This window comes from Eptesicus fuscus, chromosome 25, assembly GCF_027574615.1.
Source record: "Eptesicus fuscus isolate TK198812 chromosome 25, DD_ASM_mEF_20220401, whole genome shotgun sequence".
Taxonomy (NCBI): Eukaryota; Metazoa; Chordata; class Mammalia; order Chiroptera; family Vespertilionidae; genus Eptesicus; species Eptesicus fuscus.
The window spans coordinates 12,638,188-12,654,984 of NC_072497.1; the positions used below are offsets into that span (position 1 = coordinate 12,638,188).

The following is a 16,797-nucleotide window of genomic DNA, read 5'->3' on the forward strand; positions in this document are numbered from 1 at the left end:
AAGCAGCGACCCCAGCAAAGGCACACAGATGCCAGCAGGCCTAAGGGGTGAAATGACCAGGCCACACCTGGGCTTATAAGTGAATTCTAAGTCTCCACACTCAGGCACTGTGGAAAGAGGTAACTTGGCACACAGAGTAAACGGCCATCCACATGAATGGGACCAGGACTGGGAAGCCAAGGAGACATTCAATGAGTGAATGAGGGAATGATACAGTGAGTGAGTGAGCAAGCGAGCGAGCGAACGAGTGAATGGATGAGTGAGTGGATGAGTGAGTGAATGGATGAGTGAATGAGTGAGTGAGGGAGTGAGTGAATGAGTGTGAGGATGAATAATGACACAATGTGCTTCTAAAGGGAAAGGAAAGCCCTAACGGGATGGCTCAGTCGACTGGGCGTCATCCCATTGACCAAGAGGTCGTGAGTTCGATTCCCAGTCAGGGCACAAGCCTGGGTTGTGGGTCGAGGTGGCGAGGATTGATGTTTCTCTCACACATCGAGCTTTCTCTCTCTCGCTCTCTCAAATCCATGAAAGCCCTCGAATGAGGATTTTTTTAAAAAAGGGAAAAGCAGCACTTCTCCAGGGATGGATCCAACCCGGGCACCACTAGGCGGCGGCACTGGGGCAGCTGCTCACACACTCGCCAGCTGTGCGCTCTCTCCCCGACGGACACTCGCACCAGCCAGCCCTGAGTCTCAGGCAATGCCTCACCTTGGGGGCTCTAGTTACAAGGGGTCTTTTGTCCACATGGACGGGACTGTGAGGCAAAAGGCAAGCTTCTTCCAAGTCACTCTCTTCGTTTCCAATTTTCCCTTCGTCATCAGCAGGTTCTGGCTTCTTAGGAACTACATTGAAGGCATCATTCGTTAGGAAAACCATTGACTTACATGCAGTTTTAAATCCAGAAGTCTCCAACTTACATAAAGGTAAAGGACACACGTTTCAAAATCCACTGTGAACTGAAACGTTCAAACGACAGAAGCACCACAAACACTCTCACTGTGAGGACACTGGGCCGTCCGGGTTGGGGAAGGATGGGGGAGTGCCACAGAGAAAGAGGGGAGTCCCGGGGGTGTGGGGGAGCAGGGGGTTGCTACAGAGAAAGAGGGAGTCCCAGGGCGGCCAGCTTCTCCTGGGGGCCAGATGGGGACCCTCAGCCTTTGAGGCACCTGGCCTCTGGGAAACACTCAGGCTGTGCCGCACAGGAGCAGCAGCGACCTCTGCTCACGAGGCTGCGACTTAAACTGAGGCCCTGGCGTGTGTCGAGCCGAGGCTCCCTCTGACTTAAAGAAAGGCATTTCCCAAAGGCCAACTCCACCCGAGCTCACGGACAAGGAAGCAGGACTGGAAGAGGAACCATGAGCGCACCTAACGGGCACTGGGGCTGAGGTCAAAGGTCATGCGGAGCGCACTGCGGCCACAGGGTCAACCCACTCCACACAGCCCCCCAGGCAGCCCCTTCTGACCCGGCCCGCCTGTCCTCACCCCTCCTCTTCCTCCTCCTGTCCTCACCCCTCTTCTTCCTCCTCCTGTCCTCACCCCTCTTCTTCCTCCTCCTGTCCTCACCCCTCCTCTTCCTCCTCCTGTCCTCACCCCTCTTCTTCCTCCCACCCTCACCCCTCCTCTTCCTCCTCCTGTCCTCACCCCTCCTCTTCCTCCTCCTGTCCTCACCCCTCTTCTTCCTCCTCCCACCCTCACCCCTCCTCTTCCTCCTCCTGTCCTCACCCCTCCTCTTCCTCCTCCTGTCCTCACCCCTCTTCTTCCTCCCACCCTCACCCCTCCTCTTCCTCCTCCTGTCCTCACCCCTCTTCTTCCTCCCACCCTCACCCCTCCTCTTCCTCCTCCTGTCCTCACCCCTCTTCTTCCTCCTCCCACCCTCACCCCTCCTCTTCCTCCTCCTGTCCTCACCCCTCTTCTTCCTCCTCCTGTCCTCACCCCTCCTCTTCCTCCTCCTGTCCTCACCCCTCTTCTTCCTCCCGTCGCGGATGATCTTCTGGGCGACCCGCCTCCAGCGGGGCAGGGAGCTCAGCAGCTTCAGCCTGGACAGCACGGAGAGGTCGCTGCACACAGCGGGCCTCAGCTCGTTGAAGAGGAACCGCAGGCGCTCGATGACGGGTGCGCACACCTCCTTGTAGGAGCGGCCCTGCTCCTGGTGTGTCTACGAGTCAGAGATAGAGACGACGTGACCGCAGGCCCTCGGCCAACCAGCCCACCGTCCGCACAGCCCGGCAGGAGGACCCACCTTAATGAGGGAGCACTTGGCCTGGTAGACCACCCGGCAGACATCCACCACCGACTTGGGCAGCGCTCTGTGCTTCGCCTGCTCGACAGCCAGCGCGCCGGCGTGAACCAGAGACAGCGCCACGTGCCCTGGGAGACAGGGACAAAGTGGCCGGTGGGACGCTGAGGCCGGCGTGGGAGTCAGAGGCCTCGGAAGCGAACACGCGGCGTCCTACCTAAGTCTTCGTGCTTTAAGAGGCAGCACAGCAGCAGGCGGCCCACCTCCTCCACGGGGTGCTCGGGGGGGAAGCTGATGGGGGTGGTCAGGTGGCACTGCCTGCAGCACCTCTCCACCTGGCACAGGAAGTCCTGCCACAGACAGCACGGAGGCGACTGTCGGCACCGTGTGGGCCGCCGCGGGCTCTAACCCGGCACAGCCTCATGCGTTGCCTCCAGCAAGGCTTCCACACCTCGCGGCACGTTGAGCCAGACCCCCCTCACCTCCACGCCGGCCCCCCAGAACCCTCAGCCAAGCCCGGGAAGCTGGTGGAGAGCAGGCGCTGTAGGCCCCTCGGAGTCCTGAGCGACACAGCCCCCGCCTGGGGCGCCTCACCTTCACGTTGTGGTCCTGGACGCTGTTGTCCGCCAGGGCTTGCAGGAACGCCTGGGAGTGGTCGCCCAGGGCACGTGAGTGGGCGCAGAGGCGGGACTTGCTGGCGGGGGTGCCCCCGGGAGAGCTGCAGTGGTCCTCGTCCTTCTCCTCGTTGTAGCTGTAGTGCGTCTGGCTGGTCTGCAGGCCTCCCGAGAAGATGGACGACTGCAGCCACTCTAGGGAGCAAGCGCACGGATAGCAGCCTGAGGCGCCGCTCCCCAACCCCAGCGAGAGCAGCACGCTCTCGGGAAGCCAGCTCTCCCCGCGACACAGACGCCGGTACCACCCACACCCTGCGCTCCGCCACGCTTGGGAGGGCTCCCTGAAGGGCAGCGTGGGCAGGTGGGCGTCGTCCACCCAGGACAGCCGTCACAGTGAGACCACGGAGCACACAGCACCGAGAGGCCCTGGGAGCCCGTACCCCGGGGGAGGGAGGGGCTGCCCATCCGTGCGGACGGGGACTCCACACGAAAGCCCCGACGGTGCCCCTACAAATGTCTCTCAAGGACTGTGCTCCCAAAACATCCTCCCAGCCTGACAGGCACACCCGATGCCCTCTGTCCTCTTCCCGGACACAGGGCTCAGCGCTCAGGAGCGCTCTCCAAACGCCACCGACTCCCGCACACACGCTCCGCTGAAACAGCCGCGGTCGGTGAGTGGGAGCGAGCATGGTCTTACTGGCGCATTCGACCTCCACGGGCGAGAGCGGCGTGCTCAGGGCGAGGTAGGAGGCGTGCAGCCCGAGCAGCAGGCCCAGGTTCCTCTCCGTGTCCATCAGAGGGGAGGACAGGCTTCCCAGGTCCGGGACGGTGACGACTTCCTGGTCAGGCTGGGGAGGGGGGCTCGTCGTCAGGCTGAGAAAGCAGGTCCACCCACCACCACAGCAAGACGCGCACCAGCCTCTGTCCTCGCCCCAGGCGTGCGGAGGGAGGAAGACGGCGCTCGGGCCCCGCACCCACGCCCGGCAGCGAGCGGCGCTCCAGCTTCCAGAGTGACAGTGGGCCCTGCGTCAGAAACCACCCCTAACGGCCCCATAACAGCCCAGAGAGAAACCCAAGTCTGAGTGACAGTGCTGCTGTGAGTCCGTCACCCCGGCCTTGGGAGGAAGTACATGCATTCACAGTCAAAAGGCAGAATTCCAGGACAGTCCTGCTAACTGTGGTCACATTAGACAACTTACAAGCAAAGCTATCTTCCCTTCACAAACGCTCCGGCCCTGCCCAGGGCTCAGCACATCTTACAGCCTCCGGATCCATCCAGACACCCACCCAGGCCACGCACGCCAACGCTCACGCGCTTGTGAAGGACACGTCCTACCAGAAGGAATTATGCCACGAGGCAGTTCTTCCCAAAACACATGGCCAGGCATTAAGCTCAAGATTGCAAGCCACTCCCAACTTCTATACAAGCTCATAACCTCTTTTATGTGTGAAACTGTCTACTCTTCTTACAGATTGGCAATTTTAAAAGTCACGTTTTCAGAGCAGTGCGTGTAAACCTCGCCATGAGTCAACGCGCATTTACTTCCGTCTCCTGCGCCAGGGCACTGCCCTCCCGCCCCTGCGAGAGGCCTCGGCCCAGCCTCACCTCCAGGTACTGGCCCACGCAGAAGGCGTGCATCGACTCCCGCGTGTCCTCAAACTGCAGCGCGGCCTCCAGTGCCACCACGGGGTCCTCCCCGGCAAACTGAGCTGCAAGAGAGCGGATGCGCTGACTCCACGGTGGGCCTACCGTAGCTCCACGGAAACGGAATCGGCGCCAGGAGGCAGACCGGCAGGTCAGCAACCTCTCAGCCTCTCCCAGGGCTGCCAGTGCGTTGTGTTGGAACAAATCACAAAACGATGAGGAATTCTTCCAACGCCCTGAGTTCCATGACAGGAGAGTCACCGAGAGTTTAAAATGGGGGGCTAAGGCTAGACTCTGGGGTAAACACACAGTAAGACGTACAGGGCATGTGCTACAGAGCTACCTGAAACCTATGTAACGGCATAAACAACGGAACCTCGAGAAGTTCAATAAAAATAAACACATGAAAGGAAAGCCTGAGGCTCTGCTCAGGATGACACGCGGGAAGGTTAGGGTGTGGAGCAGCGAGGCGCTCACCGAGAATGCTGCTCCCGCTCAGGGCCTGGGCCTGGAAGTCCTTGATGTCGTACACCCTCCCGTCGATCACGGTCCAGAAGCCGCCGTCCTTGTTGTGGTTCTCCAAGTCCGCTTTGCGGATCAGGGTCACCTCCTCGTTGTTCCTGCAGTTCTGACCTGTAAGACACGACTCTGTAAACACAGGAACCAGGACCCGGCATCAGCAGACCAGCAGGCACCACGACCTGAACCGACGCTGTGAGAAACACAGGGACACACACGTCGCACCACGGCGGGAGGGGAGCACAGCCGGCTGGCACAGCCCCACCGCGGGCCCAGCAAGGACACAGGGATCCGCACACCAGGGCGCCACGCGGAGCCGCGGGCCCAGCAAGGACACAGGGATCCGCACACCAGGGCGCCACGCGGAGCCGCGGGCCCAGCAAACCTGACCGCGGACCAGGCGAGAGGAAAGCACCGAGCATGTGCACAAGACCGCAATGTGGTTATATCAGAAGCAGCCACAAGCAGAGAATAAAAATCCTCTACCGAGTTGGATATTATGAAATGTATTTTATAAGTCACTCAAAATTCCTATAAAATGAAATTTCTTTTTTTAAACTTTAAATACGGTTTGTTAATTGGAAATAGTATTAAATTATAATGTAAAGCTGGCTTTGGTCTTTTCCCCCATAAAAAACACCAGTGTAATTAGTCCCAATATTGACAGATATCACAGTGACTTCAGATACGATAGCCTGGGTTCTCTCTTCACTCCGTGACTTATTACTGCACAGACGTGGCCTCTGTGTGATGACACGAAAGCTGAACCAAACTTAACTGGACGAGTCTGGGAAGTCCCACCATAGAGAGGTGGTTGCTTAGATTCAAAACGGCAAAGCTCGAGACTCGGAGCAGCACTCCCCCCCCACCACGTGCATGCAGACAGTGGGACAGGGGCGTGCAGCGGCTGACCACCACGTCTCGCTGACCACTGGAAAGCCGTCCCATGTCCACGCCTGCCTCCAAAGCCCGATCTGACCGCTTCAACGGTACCTTCTGGAGACACCCAGAGAGGGTTTCCCAGAACTTCCCAGACCACCCATCCCAGGAGAACAGCCATGGCTATGAAACCCCTTCCTTAAACACGACCCAGCCTCTCTGGACTGAGTGTCTCCCCACTTCCCGACGCTGCCCTGGGTGACACGCAGACCCTGGTCTTCCTGGACAAGAACTCCCAGCGGAGAGGAAGACGAGGGCAGACAGGACAAAACGCGGCCGAGAAGCCCTCGGGGAGAGGCCGTACCCATGATGCCGGGCCAGGCCAGCTCCTCCTGGTCGTCCCGCTCCCTCCCGGGCGCCAGGTGGTTGAAGCGGTCCAGGTGCTCCAGCAGGCCGCCCAGCAGCGGCACGGCGCCCGCCTCCTGCATGAGCCCCGGGTTCTTGCTGAGCAGGAGGACGATGGAGACCACCAGCTCTGGAAGGAGCACGCCTACAGGTGAAAGGGAAGTAATGAAGTTACGTTTACATGGGCGCGTTTGCCCTACAGACCAGAGCACAAGCCCGCTCTCTGCCACATGCTGGTACGCCACAGGAGGGGTGCTGCTCTCAGCACACTCCCCAGGATCCTGTCCCCTTTCGTTCTGAGAGAGGCACAGGCATCGAGTGACAAGAACACGTTCCAGAACCACTGTTTCAACACAGAAGTAGTATTAGCTGGCATCTTTTATCCAGAAAAAAATGTGTTTACAACTAATTCACAGCAGAAAAAAGCTCTCGGTAATAATAACCTAACGTCACAGAAGTAACTTGAAAACACATGACGCGATATTGGGATTTACTAGGATCCCTGCTGCTGCTGCTGAAAGGCAATCGGACAGCCAGCACGGATTCAAGCACTGGTGTCTGCGACGGTGCAGGACGGAGCCACTACCCACGGCCACAGCACGGACTCCTCACCCGGCTGCTCGGGCAGAGCTGCCAGCAACCACAGAAGCCAGGGGACGGGCCCGGGCTAGGAAACCTGGGGCCAAGGCGAGTGGCTTTAGGAAATGGTCCGTGCTAGCGCGTGTCTATGACAATAAACACGCCCGCAGGCGGGAAACGAGAAGGTACCGGTGAAGTCGCCTTCGACGACGCTGGCCACCTCGGCAAAGTGCCGCCAGCTGGTGGAGGCGATGCTGGCGGCCACGGGCAGGATGTCCCCGATGTGCGTGCACAGCAGGGCCGTGTACTTCTTCAGCAGGGAGCCCACGCCCATCAGCTCGGGACCTGGAGGGAGAGGCGGAAGCTGCATGTCCCCGTTCACATTTACCGGGAACGTGGTGTGTGATCGTCATCGACGACAACGTGCTCAGGCTGGAGCTCGTGGCCCGGTCCAGCTCTGCTGGCCTCCGCCAGGGAACCGTACGCCTGGACGCCGTGTGGAGGCGGCCTACCCAGTGCGCGGACTCTGCGTCAGCGGACACCCAGGCCGCGACTTCAGAGCCTTAAAGCCTCACGTTCCACCCCGAAGTGTTTCTAAGTCCGAGCCTTAACGCTGGTAAATTGTTCCCACCCAGCGAAGTTAGGCACCCTTTGGCCTCATAAAATCGTCAACTTCCTTCCTCATGGCTCCTACTAGGTTTCGGTCCTCGTAACTTTCGGTCTTGGAGAGGGTACTCCTTCAGACTAAGTCCACCTCTTCCCATCGGAAATGCTCCATCATCTACGAGTGCCTGCTCTGGGCAGGAAGTAACCAGGTGATTCTGGAATGTACGAGCTATAAGAGGACGAGCAAGAGCAGCGACGCCTGCCCCCTTGAAGAAGGCGACCGAAGGAGAGCCAGGCGCTCTCTACGTCACGTGCGGAGCGAGCACTCACAGACCATCCTGCGTCAGCCCTCACAGGGATCATCCCAACTCCGCGGGGGCCATCGACAGCCCGCAGGAGACCAGGCCCAGGGCCAGCAGCTAACAAACCGGAGCTATAACTGACCCCGTCTGGCCCCAGCGGTGACGCATTCCTCCCAGCGCCCTGCTGGCGGCCCAGGTGACAGACACGGACGATGGCAGGTGCTGTTCCCACACCATGTCCGTCTCCATCACTGCCACCTGTAGTGCGTTTGATACATCGTCTGTCAGACTAGCCTAAACATAAAGGATGCTATTCCTGATCGTCTGCAGAATTTTAATGTTAAGACGACGAGAAAAGAAATACTATGAGTCTAACGTAGACATACTCATTAAAAAAAAGTGGAGCAAGCTGAGTCCCCCGAATGCTTGCATTTACAGAGTGCGAGCCCCACACACGGGCGCGTGCAGCCCGGCGTGTCGCGCAGCCTGAGCACGCAGACACTGACATCTGAAGCCACTTACTAGGGGCATCGGCGGGCGGTCCAACACTTTCTCCCGGATACAGCTTACTGATCAGCAGGCGCTGAAAACGCAGCAACAAGTCCAAGGAGGCGGATCGGTCCCGACTGTGCTGCTCCACCTCCAGGCAGGACGAGATCCGACGGGCCACGTCTTTCAGCCTGGCCACCGTCTGGGCAGCAATGTTCCTGCAGGAGAGAGGACGCAAAGTGACGCAGGTGTGCGTCCACACAGTGAAGGTGCTTGAAGCCATCACAACAGACAGGACCAGAACGGCAGCCTGTGCGAGCTGGCTCGCTGCCCGGGAGGCAGGGTGCCTGGAACAGCACAGCCTCAAGGGGAGTGGAGGCGCCGAGAAGGCGCCCCAACACAAGGGCGCCCCGGCTTCCGTGACTCCGAGGCTGCGGCCTGTCCTCTCACCTGTGCTGAGAGTCAGCTCTCTGCACTGACACCTGCCCAGGTCCTTTGCAGAATATCTCCTCCATCGCCAAGCACATGTCCAGGCTCCTCGTGCTAATCCCACCGTCCTCCCGGGAAAACCACGCATCCCGCCGAGAGCACCCACGCCACCCACCGAAGAAGCTGCTGGATGAGCTGCACCAGGGGCAAACACTGCTTCCCCGCGGACTCGTAGATCCCCGTGTTAATAAGGTCCTTGTCCAGCGGAGTTCTACTTCGATGAAACGTTGAGGCATTTGCTTCCTGTTCATCAATTTCCTTTTCCTTCTGTGCTTCTTTTTTGGCTTCAATATCCTGCAGTTTATAAAACAGAACCTGGTTACCAGTTACCTCGGAAACAGGCGTGAAGACACCTGGGCTGACCCCACAGCCTGGCTGCCCCTTTGTGACACCCACGCCAGGTGACCCTGGCCCCACACACCTGCTGAAATCCCGTCACCCAGTTTCTAAACAGACTGTCCCACAAACCCACTGTCCAGGCTGCCACTGCTGGTCCCCGCCCACTCTGAGGAGCCCCTGAAGTCTTTGCCCTGCCACAGGCTCTCACAGACCACCAGTGGGATCTGCCGCCCCCCGCCCCCCCCCCCCCCACACACACACAAACACAGAACATCTGCTTTGCAGACAGGAAGCAACAACCCACAAAATGGGAGGGCATATTCCCAAGTCACATCCTATATAATAAAAGGCTAATATGCAAATTGACCAAACGGCAGAACAACCAGTTGCTATGACGTGCACTGACCACCAGGGGGCAGATGCTCAATGCAGGAGCTGCCCCGGCTGGTGAGCACAGCAGCAATGGAGGGAACCTCTCCCGCCTCCGAGGCAGCGCTAAGGAGCAGCGAGCCTGGCTTCTGGCTGAGCAGCTCTCCCACAGGGAGCCAGAAGCTGGGCTCACGGCTGGCGAGTGCAGTGGCGGTGGCGGCGGGAGCCTCTCCCACCTCTGCAGCAGCGCTAAGGACCCCCGGGGATGTCTGAGCCAGCAGGCGGACACCCCCGAGGGGTCCCGGACTGTGAGAGGGTGCAGGCTGGGCTGAGGGCCCCCGCCCCAGGGCACGAGTGTTGTGGACCAGGCCTCTAGTATCAGACATCAGGTAAGAGACAGGTGTCCAGAACACAGAAGGAGTTCTGACATCTAAACAACTCTAGTTAAATGTAACCCAACTTAAAGACGGCAAAGGACTGGATGACGTGTCTTCAAAGAAGATACACGCAGAGCCAGGGAGCACATGGACAGGCGCCTTGGAGTCAGCCCACCTGCCCCTCCCCCGTCAGGACCCCTCTGCAAGTCACGCCACGTCTGTAGCACTCGTGTCCCCATCTATCAAGTGGAATTTTAAAATAATGCGGTCCACGCAACAGGGTTAAGATCAAAGAGGAAACGAAAGGCAAGCACACGGCACAGCCCCTGGAGAGGACGGCACAGCGAGCATGGTGGTCGCGACCGCATTATCACGTCTACACGACTTCTACAGGCAGTCCTCGGGTTACGGCGGACTCGACGTACGTCGTTTCGTGGTTACGTCGCCATCTCCCATCCCATATAATAAAAGCCTAATATGCTAAGTGTCCGGTCATCGGTCCAACCAATCAAACAGTAATATGCTAATGATATGCTAAGTCGTTCAACCACTGGCTATGACATGCACTGACCACCAGGGGGAAGATGCTCCAACCAGTAGGTTAGCTTGCTGCTGAGGTCCAACCGATCGGGACTGAGCAAGATGGGCCAGACGTGCCCTGGAGCCCTCCTGCAGTCCCTCCCCGGCTGGCCAACCTCCCTGGCCCAATTGTGCACTGGTGGGGTCCCTCGGCCTGGCCTTCACCCCCCCTCAATCCGGGCTGAGGGACTCCCCGCACTGAGTGCACGAATCTCGTGCACTGGGCCCTCTAGTTTATTTAATAAAAAAGTTCCGTCACTTTGACATACGTACATATGTGCTTTATGTTTTTTATTATTTATTTACCACAAATAAAGGTCAGGAATTGTTATCTTTCTTTTAAATTTTTTTTACTGTTTCACTTCATTACTGCTGTGTCTGCGCTCCACGTGAGTGACGTAGGTGCTTATGTAGGTGGGTTCCGACTTACGGCGAAAATCGCATTATGTCGCGCCGTAGGAACAGATCTCCGACATAACCTGAGGACCTACTGTAATTCCCTCAGCGTGATCAAAGCATTTGAGTATGTTTTCAAAGACATGTTGAGATGCACTTACTTCATCTAATTTTATCAATATGAGTTTTTACATAAAAAATGATGACAACAATGGAAGCACCAAGAGCAACTATGGATGGCCAAGCAGCACCTGAAATACGAGTGAAAGCCACGCCCCTAGGACAGCTCAAGCAAAAACACGGACCGCCTCGGGTCGGTGGGCCAGGGAAGGGCTGGAACTCAGGAGGCTCGACTGTGACTAGCACAGCCTCCTCGGGGAGCTGTCAGCACGGAGCCCCCAGGACCAGCTACCTAACTCAGTGTTTACTACAGAGCAAGGAGAGCGCGCACGAGAGGACGTGTGCGCAGCATGTCGGAGCGGCTTTACCAAGTTGACACACAGAAGGGACAGAGAAGCGGGGCCACCATCACACAGCCAGTGCTAACAGGGAAAGCAACGCCACGACACACCAGCAGAGACGCGCCCGAGAACCGTGATCCTGGCAAAATGAAGCGACACAGCAGGACCTACTAAGTGACTCCACTCCTGGGACACAGAACTGGCACCTGCCCGGGGAGGGGAGCCCAACACCCAGTGCAGAGGCAGAGGCCCTTTCCGGGGCAGGTAAACGATCCGTGACACGGTCCCGGGTCTGTCACAGCCACTTGCTGAGACACGTAGAGGGAGGGCCTTGTATCGACCTGACCCCAACAAGAACGCTTACACAGAGAAACGACTGAGCCACAGAACCTATCTGGATGGGACCCAAAGTCCTGCTTCGGGCTCTCAGGAATTCCTGCCAGAGGAGGTTTGCTGTTTCCTCCCCGCAGGACAGGGTGTCCAGCCCGCCTCCCTGCCAGGGGACACGCCGGGCTGTACCTGGATCTCTGCAGTAATGGCTGCATTTAAGGCCGACTCCAAGCCTCCATCAGCCATCAAGCTGCCCACTAGGAGATCGATCATGAATCGGCGGCCTGGACTGACGTTAACCTCATTGCCTGAAACTGGAAAAGGGAACATTTTTGCCAATGTGAGTGAAGGCAATCCCCTCCCGGCACCCTCCCCTCCTCCCCCGACCCTGCCCCTGCCCCCCCGCACCTGCACAGGGCAGGAGAGCCGAGAGCGCCCGGGCCCGCTCCTCGGCGGTAGGCAGCAGCACGGACCACCCGCTCTGCAGCACAGCCTGGGCGGCCGCCTGCACAGTGCCCAGCACGCCCGCACTGCTGGCCAGGGCCACCACGGTCTGCTTCAGGCTGCTGAGGAGGCCGCTGCCCAGACCTAAACCAAGCAACTCTGGGTCAACCTGGTGGCTAATGGCAGCATGCAACTGAAAGGACAAAAACAGTGGTCACTGAGCAGCCCGGAAGCACGGGCTTCCAATCTCACTAAGAAGACAGAATACCTCCAATTGAGTTCTATCAGACATTAAAGGAAAGACTTCAAGGACGTGCATTTCTTAAAGGAGACTATACACATTTTACCCACAATGGTTGAGCATCCATGGTAAGACATTTTACGAGGATTACTTAACACCCAACTGTAAATACTTACATGGAAATACTTATAATACATAACTTATGTGTAACATACTTATTATATGCTCAAGATAAACAGAGGTTAAACATGGGGGAAACCCACCCCAACCATCTTCCCCCAACACAGAAAAACAGCGAACATAATTTAACCGAAAGACTTAAACAATGACCCAGCCAAGCTGAGAGGACTCCCACAGACACACAGTGGAGCCCGGAGGCTGGGCTCTGCGAGCAGAACCAAGTCTCGAGCTTGAGACCCAAACCGCCCACGACAGCCTGACCATGAGCTTCCTGCCAGCCAGCCAGGGCCTGAGGGCAGCACACTGCCCAGCCAGGTTGTGGGTAGAGAGACCCTACCCTGCCCATGTGGCTCAGCTGGTTGGGCATCATCCCGTGTCCTAAAGAGGTGGTGGGTTTGATTCCCAGTCAGAGCACGTGCCCAGGTTGAGGCTCGATCCCCAGTAGGGGGCGTGCAGGAGGCAGCTGACCCATGATTCTCTCTCATCATTGGTGTTTCTCTCTCTCTCTCCTTCTCCCTTCCTCTCTGACATCAATAAGCATGTGTTTTTAAGACACCCTTTAGCCTGGGCCAGTGTGGCTCAGCTGGTTGGAGCATCATCCTACACCGGAAGGCTGCAGGTTCGATTCCCTACCAGGGCACACGCCTCGGTTATGGTGTGATCCCCAGTCAGGGAGTCTAGAGGAAGGCAACCAAGCGACGTTTCTCTTGCACATCAATGTTTCTCTCTTTACTTTGTGAAGAAAATTCGTGTTCTCGGCACTAAGTCATAGAATTACCAAAAAAAAATAAGATCACTAAAACATTCAAACATTTTCCCTAGCAGTTCGACGGGCTAAAAACCCACACCCCCCACTCTCATAAACATTCCAACAGACACAGACACCCCCTCCCACCTGCAGCCGCAGCAGGTTCAGCGTGGCCACGGCCATGCACTCCTTCTCCTGGGGCGGCGGCCAGTCGGCGGTGCCGTCCATGCCCTCGCTCACTTGCCGCAGGAGCAGGTCCAGCTGCTCAAAGGTCCCTGAGCAGACGTCCACCACAAAAGGGACGCGCAGGCCCACGGACCACTCGGAGCACGAGGACCAGGCGAAACTCTGCGGAGGAGACACGAGAACCAAAGATGGATCTATACATTCAGCGACGGGTCTGCTCACGTCACTGTAAGTGACAGGAGACGGAATGGTCCCCCTGCAGGAACCAGGCCAGGACACGGGAAATAAATGATGGCGCACACACTGCAGAGACAAGGCAGAGCGGTCTCCTCCAAGGGAACCGACAGGGAAGCTCCCTGAGCTCACGAGAGAGTGACCCAGCACAGGACACAGGACGGCACACACTCGCCCCATGGCGTCTCCACGCACCACGGTGGGCGGCGCAGAACCAACATTCCACAGGTTCCAAGCGCAGCCACGCCCAGTACCTGGGCAGGCCCACAGGCGATGCCGACGATGTGCTTGGTGTCCAGCCCGGGCAGCAGCGAGGGCTCCGGCTTGGTCTGGTGCAAGGTGTCGAAGTGCTGGCACTGGTCGTTGTTCCCCCAGCTGTGCACCTCGCTGTCCTCGGTCAGAGCCAGGCAGTGGGTGGAGCCTGCGGCCACGTCGATCACCTTCTTCCCTGGAGGGGAGAGAAGGCAGCTACTTCCACGCCTACGACGTGGCCATGCAGGTATTTACCCCGGCCACTCGGGCAGGAAGGCGTTAGGGCACCTTCTCACGGACAGCGCACTGCTCTAATGTTACGCCCAATTCATCTCCTTCGTCTACTTACTAAAACTAGTTATGTTTTATGAGTTATAATTTACTGAGACCTACAGCCTGCCAGTAAAAGAACGCTAGGGCATAAAGAGAACCTGTTGTTTTTTCCTCCTTATTCAGATTTTCATCTTCAGAAAGAAACAACTATCTTCCTTTAAATATATTTTTATTGATTTCACAGAGGAAGGGAGAGGGAGAGATAGAAACATCCATGATGAGAGGGAATCACTGACTAGCTGCCTCCTGCACGCCCCCTACAACGCTCTATCCACTGAGCCAAACCGGTGAGGGCGCCAAATGTATTTTTAATTAACTACTTGATCATATTCTCCCGTCCGAAGGCATGGCCGTGCCAAGGAGACTATGTTTTAAGAGCAGTTGTTGGTTCACACACACTCCCCCCGCCACGCGGCCCCCGGGATCAGTACTGCTTTCTGCACGGATGCCCGCTGCTCCCACCCGTGTGTGCAGACTGCCTCCGCTCCAGGCAGCGCCCTGCTCCCCGGGGAAGCTGCCTGGACACGTCTACGTGGGTCTCTCTGAGCTCTCGGTTCGTTCCAACGACCTGTTCGTCTACGCTGTAGCCAAGCTACTCCCACTGTGGCCAGCTGACGAAGGGACGCCCGGGTGCCTGCCACAAGCACCCTCCGATACTGGTACTGCACGAGCTGCCAACGAAACGTGGCGACAACAGATCGAGGCCAGGTGCCATGTGCTCCCTGTGCCAGTCACAAGGTGGCTGAAGCCCCTAATGAGGGTCCTTCACGGCGTTTCAGGCGAAGAGAAGAGTAACCGGGGGCCTAACCGGGTCCCTGAGGAGAGCGCCCCCGAGCGCCGCGGAGGCCCCGTTCGCGCTCACCTTGCAAGGCTTCCAGGAGCTTGGGGTAGCGCACGTGCTCCTCGGTCCCGTGCCCGAGCCGCTGGTTGTCCCCTTTGCCCCAGGAGTACACCTGCCCGTCTTTGGTCAGCGCCACCGAGAACTGGCTCCCACACCGGACTTTGACGACGTCCAGGTCCTGCAGCTTCTCGATCAGCTTGGGCGTTTTGCAGCCGTCGCTGCCTCCTCGGCCCAGCTTCCCGTAGTCCCCGTCTCCCCAGGACCACACCTGACCTAGAGACACAGCCGCCTCAGGACAAAGCGCGGGTCTGCGTGGAGCTTTAAACAGCGGACAGCGATCAACACAGCCCACAGCACCCAGATCCAGACCACGAACGGATACCGCTCATGCTGCACGGGGAGGGCGGGGGGGGGGGCCCGAATGGCGTCTAGTTTACACTTCCGCTGAACGCAGCAGCCGCTAACCAGGGGAGAGCGTGGTTTCCCTCTCGTTTCACTACAGGAGGGATAAAGTCCCGACCCTTACAGGGGGAGCTCCAAGACCGCGCTTCCACTGGGGACGGCAAAGCCCCCGCCCTGAGCACCTCCCGGCTGCGAACCCACGCACCGTTGTCGGTCACGGCCAGGGTCTGGGCGTCCCCACTGCCGCACGCCACGTCGATGACCTTCAGTCCTTTCAGCCCGGCCACCAGCATCGGGATGGCCTCGTCCTCACTGGAGCCTGCGAACATACAGGACTCTCGACGGCCAGTCCCGCACAGGAGGCCCCTCCCAGCATGCTTGGCGGGCGGCGCCCACGTACCGTGGCCCAGGCGGCCGTAGTTGCCGCGGCCCCAGGTGTACAGCTCCCCCTCGGCGGTGATGGCTGCGCTGTAGGTGCTCCCGCAGGCGATGTGCACCACGTGCTTGCCGGCCTGCTTGCCGGAGAAGGCGGAGATCACCTTGGGCTCCTCCAGGGGCCTGGGGGAGAGAAGCTGCTGCCTCAGAGGCACGGCCTCCACGCTTGTTTACCACAGAGCGGACGCCCGTCCCTGGAGAGCGAGACAGCTTCACCCTGGGGCCGTCGGCCTCCGCCACGAGGGAACAGAGGCCTCACACACCTCCCTGGCGCCTGTTCAGCGAGCGCCCAATGCCCAGCCTGGCACCCGCGGGAAGAGCGGAGCAGCGCTGTTACAGACGCAGCCCAAGGCGCACGGAGCGTCTCTAGACTGGCCTTCGGAGCCACCCGCCACCCAGAGCTCCCACAGCAGGGCGTCCCGTGACTGACTTCTGACCCCGAGGAAACACCACTACGGTTCAGCTGGGAGGGCTTGTCACACTCAAGAGACAGGACGGGGGCTCTGCTCTAGAAAACTCCACGGGGTGCGGCGCGAGGCGAAAGCGGGGACAAGAGCCGCGAGTGCTGGAGCTGGGGGAGATGCCACCCGTGCGGGGCACCCTTGGCAGCGTCTCCCTCCCAGCCCTGCGGTCGGAGCCGCAGGGAAAAACGGAGAGCGTGGTCAGAGGGTGGCCGCACGTACACGGTGTCCCCGTGGCCCAGCCGGCCGCCGTCCCCGCAGCCCCAGGAGAACACCTCGCCAGTGGCGGCCAAGGCCAGGTAGTGGTGGCCGTCGGAATGGGCAGCAATCTTCACGATGTTTCTGGAGGCGAGACCCTGGACCAGCTGGGGGGCCTAACGGGCAAACAGGAAGAACGTGACCGGTGAGCAGAGCCAGACGAGG

At 58.8% G+C, this 16,797-nt stretch overlaps 1 protein-coding gene across 1 annotated transcript in view; it reads right to left on the reverse strand.

The window, feature by feature from the left end:
- HERC2 (HECT and RLD domain containing E3 ubiquitin protein ligase 2) overlaps positions 1–16,797 on the reverse strand; it is a 73,960-nt gene that overhangs the window by 43,289 nt on the left and 13,874 nt on the right. The window contains exons 12-31 of the mRNA XM_054713299.1: positions 16,597–16,748; positions 15,879–16,036; positions 15,684–15,797; positions 15,098–15,349; positions 13,905–14,098; positions 13,378–13,578; positions 12,026–12,254; positions 11,807–11,931; positions 8,882–9,060; positions 8,311–8,495; positions 7,070–7,225; positions 6,261–6,446; positions 4,976–5,131; positions 4,460–4,563; positions 3,551–3,701; positions 2,834–3,048; positions 2,457–2,589; positions 2,243–2,370; positions 1,963–2,158; positions 712–845 (exon numbers count right to left, since the gene is read on the reverse strand). Coding sequence (XP_054569274.1) covers positions 712–845; positions 1,963–2,158; positions 2,243–2,370; positions 2,457–2,589; positions 2,834–3,048; positions 3,551–3,701; positions 4,460–4,563; positions 4,976–5,131; positions 6,261–6,446; positions 7,070–7,225; positions 8,311–8,495; positions 8,882–9,060; positions 11,807–11,931; positions 12,026–12,254; positions 13,378–13,578; positions 13,905–14,098; positions 15,098–15,349; positions 15,684–15,797; positions 15,879–16,036; positions 16,597–16,748 — 3,348 coding nt within the window. The remainder of the gene's footprint in view (positions 1–711; positions 846–1,962; positions 2,159–2,242; positions 2,371–2,456; positions 2,590–2,833; positions 3,049–3,550; positions 3,702–4,459; positions 4,564–4,975; positions 5,132–6,260; positions 6,447–7,069; positions 7,226–8,310; positions 8,496–8,881; positions 9,061–11,806; positions 11,932–12,025; positions 12,255–13,377; positions 13,579–13,904; positions 14,099–15,097; positions 15,350–15,683; positions 15,798–15,878; positions 16,037–16,596; positions 16,749–16,797) is intronic.